A 10,794-nucleotide genomic window follows, 5' to 3' on the forward strand; every position below is an offset into this window, starting at 1 on the left:
TGTAATTCTACCTATTGAGTGTTAATAAAAAGAATATTTCTTTACGTCTACCTACATATGTTTCTATGTACTGCTCTTGCTTTTTACTCCGATTCCAGAAATTTCTTAAGTCTCCTTTCATGTCACAAGTACCTACATAATTTATTACAATATCATGCTTTCAGTGAACCGTTTTTAACTTTTTTGCGAGTATGAAATTCAATTATTAAATAGTTAGAAAATGAAATAGTCTTGCTTCGAAAATATTATACTTGGTAGGACAGACACATACCTGTACACGTCAAACAAACAATCTATCTACATTCTACATCCTACATTCTACATTGTAGATACATACATATGTGGATAGGTACATATTACACAGGTATATTCTCGGCTTTCAAAATCTTTCAAATCTACCTATCGCGTGTAGGTATATATGCGCAAAAACAGAGAAATTGATTTGTAAGTTGCAAGCATGTAAGTGCGACTAAAATGGCGCTGGGTGACTCGAGCGAAGTATCAAAGGTCATTAGTTAAGAGTAGATAACTGATTTTTTTGTATCACAACGAATACGTTATTTTCATTCATCCCGTGTACTCGCTACTTTTTACTTATGAATTTGTGACGCACTCCGATTAAAATCCTGTTACGGGTTGCTGGAAGAAATGAGTACTCACTATGGAGGTTGTATTTGTTGTATTTCATAGGTTTTTTTGCTTGTATATGTTTTTTTCTGTTATGCCAATCTAAATAGAAAAGCCAGTATTTAAACGTGTGTTTATAGTAGTGAATTTCGACGTTAAACAACGTTGTAGTATCAAAAATCTATTGTAGCTAATTTATTATTGTTACTCGCAGATTGTGGAATTATTTAATAGATGCAACGAGAATTTGGGATCCTACATTTTTTCAACATGGATTGGCAGATTAATTGGAGAATATCAAACTTCGAGAACCTTATTTTTAATTCTAACATCGGCCCTTCTGATATTATCAATTATATCTGTAATCATTCTTCGAAAATGGAAGAACAAAGAATTTTTGCCAGAAGTAAAGGAATTTGTTGGAGTAGGTACAGGCAAACCGAGGTTCAGAAAAAGAGACAAAGTCCTCTTTTATGGAAGAAAAATGTTGCGCAAAGTAAAATCCATCAGTGGGCAAGTACATGCAACTGGACAAGGAAAGAAAAGAAAAGCTGTCATGCGATTTGCACGAAGACTTTTGCAACTAAAAAAGGAAACAGCTCCCCAGCAGTTAAAGGTATTTTATGAATGCTATTTACAATGCTTCTGCTCCGTGGTCAAGGAGTTGTTATTATAGTTTTTATTGTATTTGCACAGGTCTTAGAACCACCCGCCGAATATTTAGAAGAAGATCTAGGTCCTGGAGACAGAGTACCACCGGATGCTTTATATATGTTACAAAGTATTCGAGTTTTTGGCCACTTTGAAAAACCTGTTTTCTTAAAATTATGCAAGCATACAGAAATTATGAATTTACCAGCTGGAAGTCCTCTATTCAAAATTGGAGATCCAGATGAAAATCTGTTTATTGTACAGCAAGGCTTAGTCAATGTTTACATTACAGGACCTGATGGTTCCCAAATATCATTAAAATTAGTTAAAACAGGAGAATCGGTAACTAGTCTTCTTAGCTTCACAGATGTACTTACCGGACATACAAGTACCTACAAAACAGTATCTGCTAGAACTGTAGAGGATTCTATTGTAGTTAAATTACCAATGAATGCATTTCAAGAGGTATCATTTAATTGTACAGTAATAAAAATGAACTAAACGATACAATTTTGTAATACAAAGTATATCTATATATTTTCCTAGGTTTTCCAAGATCATCCTGATGCATTTGTTCGAGTTATCCAGGTCATTATGGTTCGCCTCCAAAGAGTTACTTTTACTGCTTTACACCAATATCTTGGATTGTCAGCAGAATTAGTAAATCAAGGAACACATAAAAAAAAACAAAGTCCATTCTCTGGTTCACCAGTCAGATCACGAACTAAAGACAACTTTAATACCCAAAATACGGAAAATCAATTTAACGCATCTACAACTACTTCGTCTGTACAACACGATGGAAGTGAAATGGTTAGAGATACTTCTGTTTTAAGTAGTCCTCAACCTGTACCTACTGTTATAAATCGACGGTAAGTTAAGAAAAAATTTAGTAAAAATGAAAATATTTCTATCAGTATTTATTCTAATAGGGCGAAGAGTTCCGTTGATTGGAAAAATCAAAATTTAAGTCCACAAATGGGTCAAAACACGGTAGATATGGTACCGGAATGCGATTCTCATTGGCCAAATTCATCACCTATGACGGCGCAACAATCCTGTCAAGGATCTCAATATGGATCACAACCGGATGTTGTGCATACAGGAAATTCTCATCCAACTAAAAAAAGATCCACTACTACTGAACCAATTCAACAACAACTAGACGAAACACATTTTGTACAAATAGCAACAGAAGCATTTGTTAGAGAACTTGGATTAGAAGACGATTCAATACTCAAGGATGGAAAGGTTGAAATCAGAGAAGTACCAGCAGGTACTTATTTGATGAAGGAAGAATCTCATAAGGTTAATATCTACGCTAAATTATATGACGTGCTAGTTATTCAATTTTCTATATTTCTCAATCAATTTCCTACTATTATCGTTTCAGGATGTTGCTCTTGTCTATGTTGTATCTGGTTCGCTAGTAGTTAGTCAACGAGTTTCAGAGGGTAGAGATATAGGACAAGAAGTCCATATGTTTAGTGCTCATCAAGGAGAAATTGTTGGAGGATTAGCTGTATTAACTGGAGAACCTTCCTTTTACACCATTAGAGCAAAACATCCTAGTCGTATAGCACTTCTTAGTAAACCAACATTTTTTGCTATTATGAGAGAACAACCTACTGTTGTATTACACGTAGCTCACTCGGTTGTTCGAAGGCTCAGCCCTTTCGTTAGACAGGTATCACTATAATTCCATTATTTTTTCATCCACTGCTCAATATCAATTCTGGATTTGATTTATTTTGCAAAAGGTCGATTTCGCTCTCGACTGGCTGTTTCTTGAAAGTGGAAGAGCTGTATATAGACAAGGAGATGAATCAGGCTCAACGTTCATTGTATTAAGTGGTCGACTTCGATCGGTGATTACGTATAAAAATGGGAAAAAAGAACTCGTTGCGGAATATGGAAAAGGAGACTTAGTAGGCATTGTAGAAATGGTTACGCAAACTCCACGATCGACGACAGTGATGGCAGTACGAGATTCTGAGCTAGCTAAATTACCCGAAGGATTGTTTAATGTTATCAAACTTCGTTATCCAATAGTTGTCACGAGGCTTATCAACTTACTTGGTCATCGTATATTAGGAACTTGGCAACAAGCGCATACAAAGAATGGTAGTAGTGATAAACAGTATGTATTGAAAATAGTTTACCAATGTTGTGTATCTCTGATTAATTGAGGAACGCTGATGTATAAAAGAATTTTGATGTTAATTTAAAGACGAGCCGCTGCAACAGTTGACACACGACCGGCTCAAGTGAATTTTTCAACCGTTGCTATAGTTCCAGTAACTGATGATGTACCATTAACTGCATTTACGTACGAATTGTATCATTCATTATGCGCTATCGGGCCATGTTTACGCCTCACTTCGGATGTTGTCCGAAAAGTAAGCAACAGAAATTCATTTTTTCTTTAATTTCGTTCAGAAAGACTCTACATATACGTACATACATATATGTATACATATTTTTCAGTACAACACTTTTCTTCCTTAATAGACACTAGGTAGCACTATTATGGAGCCTGCAAACGAATATCGTTTAACATCGTGGCTTGCGCAACAAGAAGATCAACATCGAATTTCGCTGTACCAGTGTGATCCAACGTATACATTATGGACTCAACGGTGTGTTCGCCAAGCTGACTGTATTCTCATTGTTGGTCTAGGAGATAGGCCTCCTTCCATAGGTAGAACTGAACGCGAGATTGAACGTTTGGTTATGAGAACACAAAAGGAATTAGTACTTTTACACAAGGAGCAAAGTGGACAACGGCCTACGAATACTGTGCAATGGTTGAACATGAGATCTTGGGTATCTAGTCATCATCATATTCAATGTCCTAAACGAATGTTCACAAGGAGATCTCAATATAGAATTGTAAGACACAGTAATGTCTGCGCGCTACACGTGTATTGTCTATGTAATTATCTTATGCGAAAGATTCAAACGAATTTGATTAAATTACTTTTCAGAATGAATTATATTCCAAAGTTCTTATGTCAGAACCAAACGTGCACAGTGATTTTAGTAGACTTGCCCGATGGTTAACCGGAACATCGGTTGGTCTCGTGCTTGGAGGCGGTGGTGCTAGAGGCGCAGCACACGTAGGAATGCTTAAAGCAATTATTGAAGCAGGAATACCCATAGACATGGTCGGTGGAGTTAGTATTGGAGCACTCATGGGTGCTTTATGGTGTATGGAAAAGAATATTACAACAACGACTCAGAAAGCTCGCGAATGGTCAAAGGTAAGATGAAAACTAATAAGAATACGTCAAACGTGCTTCAATTGATTTTCTTCTTTTTAAATAGAAAATGACACAATGGTGGAGACAAATATTGGACTTGACATATCCTGTCACCTCCATGTTCTCTGGAAAAGATTTTAACAAGACGATTCAAGCAACGTTCGGTGATACATATATCGAAGATCTTTGGTTACCATATTTCACAATAACTACAGATATCACCGACTCTTGTATGCGTACGCACACGCATGGTCTGTATATAAAAGAAAAAGAAATTGTTACGTCTTTCGAAGCATTGATAGTTTCCAGTTTTTACATTGATCAAACGTGTATTTGAGGTATAAATGAAATCGTCCAGCTTTAACCAACTGGAAACTCTCTCGCTGTTTTAGTCAAATTTAGTAGAACCTGTAGATACACGATCCCAAATCAACAATTTTCTTTTTTTTTCTTTTTTTTTTCTTTTTTTTTTCTTTTCTAAATTTGCGTTTGCATTATTATAGAACAGTATGATAGCGCAACATGCTTGAACAGCGGGAGTGAGCTTTCTAGGTAATCATTGTTGACGTACTCTCCGTTCTTTAACATTTAGCAACAAGACGAAAATTACTTTTCCTTTTTCATTCGAAGAATAGGGATGTAAACGAATATAATGAGGAAAGTTGGAACTGCCACACATTTGCTCTACTATACATTAAGTGAAAAAATCTAGGAATCACTGAAGAATCATACTTGGCATACATTAAAGAACTTCATTCGTCGTGTTTAGGATCGCTGTGGCGGTACATTCGGGCTTCGATGTCATTGTCTGGTTATATGCCACCGATGTGTGACCCAGTTGATGGCCATCTCCTACTCGACGGCGGGTACGTCAATAACCTTCCAGGTAATTTGAGCGTAACATTATAAAGAAATACGTCAATTGCTGAATCTTTGTGATATGTACAAGATAGTTACACCAAGTGAGTCTGACATTCAGTTAGAACACTTAACTTATTTTAATTTCATAAAATTACCTGGACATTGTGAACAATTTTATATCGATGAAAGATTTAAATTCTTCATTTCCTTTCTCTTTTCATTGATATAAATATTGAAAATGATTGATTATAATTTGGCAAAGAAATGAGAATTTGAAAACGATGTAAAAGCTCACTCCCGTTGATAAAAGATGCATTTGTCAAATTCTGAATAGCTAAGTCAACTCAGGTTTGCTATGGAGATACATTCGATCCAGTATGACCATTGCGGGGGTCTTTCCTCCTATTTGCGACCCTCTTGACGGGCATCTTTTGGTCGATGGGTGTTATGTTAATAACGTACCAGGTATAGCCAGTATAATCATAGAGACATTATATCCTCTACTAGGATCAGTTCGTAATATGCACATTATACAATTCGTTTGTTCAAGCTGACGAAATGTTAAGACAAGGAGCACATCACATCTTGGCTATCGATGTTGGATCACAGGATGATACAGACTTAACTAATTACGGAGATTCATTGTCTGGTTGGTGGTTACTATGGAAACGTTGGAATCCTTTTGCCACTCCCGTTAAAGTTCCCAATTTGCCTGACATACAATCGAGATTAGCTTACGTAAGTTGCGTACGGCAATTAGAGGAAGTGAAAAACTCCGATTATTGCGAATATATCAGACCACCCATAGATAAATACAAAACCCTACAATTTGCTAATTTTGACGAAATTAAGGACGTCGGTTATCAACATGGTAAGTGTTATCAAACCTGAAATTTTCGGACACATCTACAATAGAGATTGTCTGTCTCGTTCATGTTTACAGGAAAGACTTATTTCGAAGGACAATCCAAAGCTGGAGTTCTTCCACGATTTAATGCTGATAGAGAAAACGCACGAGCTATGAGAGCAAAGCATCAATCTAATCAACAGTCTTTGTCCTCCTACACTTTCACGGATTTGGCTCAAATGGTATGCAAAGTCTCCAGAGGGAATCGTTATGTAGATCTAGATATAGATTCCGATACAGACGAACTGGAGGAATACGAGGCGGATTTAGAAGAAGATGCACAAGAAGTAGGTTATGCCTCTGAACCCACTGCCGGTATTCTAGATCAGGTACTGATCTCTCTTTATACATGTATATATACGTATATATACATACGTGAAATTTACCAACAAACAATTATTAATATAAATCAAATGAGTGTTGTCTATGAAATATCATTGTTTCTTTCTTTTTTTCTATTTTTTTTTTTTTATCAATAAAAGTATCTCAAATGACACTTTTTATTTATTAAAATTTACAAATATTTCTTTTCATTCCATACTTCGTACGTATAAAAATTTGATATGCATTGCAGAGTCCTGACGAGAATCATTTGCGTCGGAGAACTGGTGTCTCTTTAAGTTTATCCGATACGGAAGCGGAGTCAGAACTAGATTATCATCCAAAAATATTTTAAACATTCTTTCATTTTAGGATCGCACATAGTGTGACATACGATACGTCAACGTACATAACACTCACTTGTCATGTGTACAAATTATAATATCCTTATAATCATGTATAGGTTTATGAAAATAATTATTTATTCTAAAGTACAAAAAGTATTGTTAAGAAAATTATTAACGAGTACTTTGTCATTGTCATCAAGATAACAATGCAATCTTTCCCTACTGTATTACTATGAATTGATACAGTTATTGTTACCATGATTACTAAATATATAATTCTACTGTTTATAACAAAATCATCTTGTCATTTATATACTCCTGATAAATATAAGCTTAACAGAGCACGTACTAAAACTTCGTACTCAACGTTAAGTGCGGATCCAAAACAGCAAGAACCGCACCTATTAAATGTAACGATCCCGTTACAAGAATTTGAACTTTCCCTTCGTTATTAGAATTACGCTGTCGCGGAAAATCTTGTTTTATTTCTTGTAAAACTTCAAAAACACTACTCTTAATGCTTGACTGCGCTGTCCCCCATATTTCAGAATTTCTTTTACACTTCAGTTTTTGTTCATCCGTTAAAAAATTATTTGTTTCGTCGTCTATACTTCCAACTCCCGCAAAATTTGGTGCAAAGTATGCTTTATGAAAGTCTACAGATTTTAAAGGTAGCAACAGTTTATCTGAATCTCGTTTTCCTGATGTGTTAAAAATCAATATTTTTTCCCCACTCCTTTTACTGCTTGTATCATTAAACCAAGAAATGCAGCATTGAATGCTTTCAACTGTATGCGCACCATCTAAAAAGAAATCAGCAATACTACTTCTTAGAATTTGCATTCTACCTGGCCATTTACAAGATGATAAACCTATCGCAATCTTATCTATGGATACAATCTTTGAACGTTGAATTTGTTCTGCAAGCATATGCGTTTCAATACTTTCGTTATAATTATCGATAATAGCTGAAGATTGATTACATTTAGACATTAACCATGCAGTAGCTATTTGAATAGCTAAAGATGCATTTTGCTGTTGAACATTATTTGTTATCTTCAAAATTGGAGATAAATTATCCCATTTGTACTTTTCAAAGGGAGGAACTATATGCAATATACAACCGTTTTTAAGTGCTCTTTTTATCAATACGCTCATTGCTGCAGGATGTTGCGGAACAGAAAATGTAGCAGCTTTTCGTTTAAAGATTCCTGATTTTTGATAAGCTATATCTTCAAGAGTATTACCTAACAAGGAAGTGTGATCTAATGCTAAACTAGTTATACCCACGCATACAGGATTTCGTACAATATTTGTACAATCCTTTAGCCCTCCAATTCCTACTTCAATTATGGCAACATCCACATTCATATCCAAAAATACATGAAACATTAAAACTGTTAAAAATTTAAAATATTGAGGCATATCGGACTCGTGTTCCTTTGTATCTTCTAGCTTTTTATATACTTTCCAAAAGTACTCTGTAAAGCATGATTGGCTTATTGGCTGTCCATCTATTCTTATACGTTCTCTTACAGTAACCAAATGTGGCGAACTAAAGAATCCTGTACTAAAACCATGTTCACGTACAATAGCTTCTGTGTAAGCACACGTTGAACCTTTTCCTTTAGTACCTGCTATATGTATAACAGATAAGGTATCCAATTTTTCAAGTGTAATACCTAATCTGTAAAAATTATATCAATAATTTCAAGTTACCTCATGATTCGAAGAATAAGTTAATGTTTCAATACAATATGTAAGAAGATTTATTACCGAAGTAAATATTTTTCTATTTCAAATAGATTATATTCATCATTTAAATTTTTATTTGTTGCTGATTTTAAATATTCAGCATTACTTTGTAAACTGTGCAATGCTTTCATAGCAGCCTAAAAAACGTAATGAATATGCATTACACAAAGTTCTATCATCCTTTTATCATTCTTCCAGAGTAATTCGGTTACACACATATTTTACATAGTAATCTAAATTATACCTTATATGAATTACTATAATAAAAATTAAATGTTTTTTCCATGATTGTATAAATTATATACAATATCAAAGAATTTATTATAACTTGAATACTACACGAGTACAGGTTTCACAAGGTTACCTCATAATCCACTTGTGAGCTAGCATAACGTTTGATTGATATATTTTGCATTACTTTGCCCCAAAGATTAAGCATCTCTATCTATTTATTATGCAATCATTCACAAGTTGATTGCAAAAAGCACAAGTAAGTATGTATGTACCGTGACATCGTACTTATTCAAATATAAAAACAATTAAAAAAATTTTCAAATGCCATAGATTAAATATAAAATAGACCTACCACTCTATGGAAGAAGTTCATATTCATAAAATTCACTTTATCGGCTATGATAATATAGTTCAATTTTGGATCGCAAAAGTACAGTTCCTAACTGCAGAGGGCATAATAGAACCAATGATTTTTCAATACAATATATAATGTCGTAAACATGTTCTATATATTATCCGTGGTCTACTTTTATTTCTGAATTTCTAATACTTCTTGCTCAAATTATGCGTACACGTTCATCATAATTATTTGCTAACATTTCTATGGAAATTTTACTACAAACATTCTTCAATAGTTACAATATGTAACTCATTCAGGTTTATATGAATCTGTAGTAAAAATGACAACCTTTCAAAATCAGCTTTTATATGCATTAGGGAATAGAACGAAAGTTTTTCCGGAATTGAAAAAGGTGTTTGTTCGTCCCCTAATACAAAGTAAGTTTAGTCTTAATACACTGACATCTTTATAAATAATATATTTTACAGAAATATTAATATTGTAGTAGCCGTAAAAGCAATAAATCAAGAACATATAGAGGGAGGAATATTGGACAGAATAAGTCAAAAATACAATGTACCAGAAGAAGCTGTAGATGAATACTATTCTATTATTTTTACAATACTGAAAGTTCACTTAGGCATATTGTCTCAAAATATTAAGCCAGCAGAATTCAAGCAAACTTTAGAAGAGTTAAAGTATGTATCAGAATTTTAATGTAATGTTTCGTTACTACATGATAACACAATTAATTATATATTTCAGATTACCCCAGGATTGTATCGATGATTTGCGTACAGTTGTATACGGGCAAAAACAAACAGAACTGGTGACAGGATTAATACAAAAAACAAAGTTTTATGCACATTTAATATCTTGTAAATGGCGTATAGACATTACTATTTCATCTAGGTAGGTGTACAAATATGTACATATATATATATATATATATATTTTCTCTTTATGGTAAACTGTTTTCCTTTTATCATTTGCTTTCAGTATTTTGAACAGAGTATTAGAGCCACACATCATAATGGAATGGACATTCAATAATGGAGAGTCTCAAATATTTGAATTATCTTTGTCAAAATTCCATCAGCTAAGACATGCTATTGCAACTATACTTGTACATATACAAAAAGTTGAACAACAATGTGCTTCCAAAAATATCATATGTAGTTAATTGTACAGATATCAGTAACTAGTATCGTATTACTTTTGTATTCCAATTATGTGCAATATTATTTTATATACAGATACTCCATAAAAATATACAATTTAGTTATATATTAAAGAAATAAATATGTAATGAGGTGAAAAATGTGGCAGATAAAGAGACCCCATCCTCAGCCAATAAATACCCAGAGAAAATGTTACTGCTCACGAATATATACAGGGTGAGTTTTGCAACTGTATTTTCGATCAATTTTCTTGTAAACTATTTGTTGCACGAGAAAATGTTTCAAATGACAGTTCTTTGGTAAAAAG

The 10,794-nt window shown here is 33.9% G+C and overlaps 3 protein-coding genes across 6 annotated transcripts; 2 read left to right on the forward strand and 1 right to left on the reverse strand.

Annotated features, from left to right (window-relative positions):
• Positions 1-463: 463 nt before the first annotated feature.
• Positions 464-7,251, forward strand: Sws (patatin like phospholipase domain containing sws). 4 transcript variants are annotated; one of them, XM_076376136.1, is made up of 16 exons: positions 464-667; positions 842-1,243; positions 1,324-1,743; positions 1,825-2,150; positions 2,211-2,586; positions 2,672-2,965; positions 3,039-3,418; positions 3,509-3,677; positions 3,790-4,170; positions 4,266-4,541; positions 4,606-4,792; positions 5,311-5,427; positions 5,953-6,140; positions 6,255-6,273; positions 6,346-6,638; positions 6,884-7,251. In XM_076376136.1, exons 1-16 carry the CDS (start codon positions 662-664, stop codon positions 6,983-6,985), a joined length of 3,936 nt encoding a protein of 1,311 aa, XP_076232251.1. In that variant the 5' UTR covers positions 464-661; the 3' UTR covers positions 6,986-7,251. The 4 variants fall into 4 exon arrangements, 3 of the variants coding, with proteins under 3 accessions (XP_076232251.1, XP_076232249.1, XP_076232248.1); XM_076376134.1 differs by lacking the exon at positions 5,311-5,427 and adding an exon at positions 5,751-5,867 and having other exon boundaries at positions 5,953-6,273; positions 6,884-7,249; XM_076376133.1 differs by having other exon boundaries at positions 5,953-6,273; positions 6,884-7,248.
• Fpgs1 (Folylpolyglutamate synthase 1) lies at positions 7,091-9,251 on the reverse strand. Its single transcript, XM_076376137.1, has 3 exons — positions 9,097-9,251; positions 8,754-8,869; positions 7,091-8,664 (listed from the first exon to the last, which is right to left on the reverse strand). The coding sequence occupies exons 1-3, from the start codon at positions 9,169-9,171 to the stop codon at positions 7,326-7,328; spliced, it is 1,530 nt and encodes a 509-aa protein (XP_076232252.1). The 5' UTR covers positions 9,172-9,251; the 3' UTR covers positions 7,091-7,325.
• Positions 9,252-9,489: 238 nt separating this feature from the next.
• Positions 9,490-10,635, forward strand: LOC143178033 (COMM domain-containing protein 5). Its single transcript, XM_076376447.1, has 4 exons — positions 9,490-9,743; positions 9,812-10,004; positions 10,072-10,218; positions 10,306-10,635. Exons 1-4 carry the CDS (start codon positions 9,647-9,649, stop codon positions 10,487-10,489), a joined length of 621 nt encoding a protein of 206 aa, XP_076232562.1. The 5' UTR covers positions 9,490-9,646; the 3' UTR covers positions 10,490-10,635.
• The last annotated feature ends 159 nt before the right edge of the window (positions 10,636-10,794 follow it).

The sequence above is a fragment of the Calliopsis andreniformis genome, chromosome 4 (assembly GCF_051401765.1).
Source record: "Calliopsis andreniformis isolate RMS-2024a chromosome 4, iyCalAndr_principal, whole genome shotgun sequence".
NCBI classification, from domain to species: domain Eukaryota; kingdom Metazoa; phylum Arthropoda; class Insecta; order Hymenoptera; family Andrenidae; genus Calliopsis; species Calliopsis andreniformis.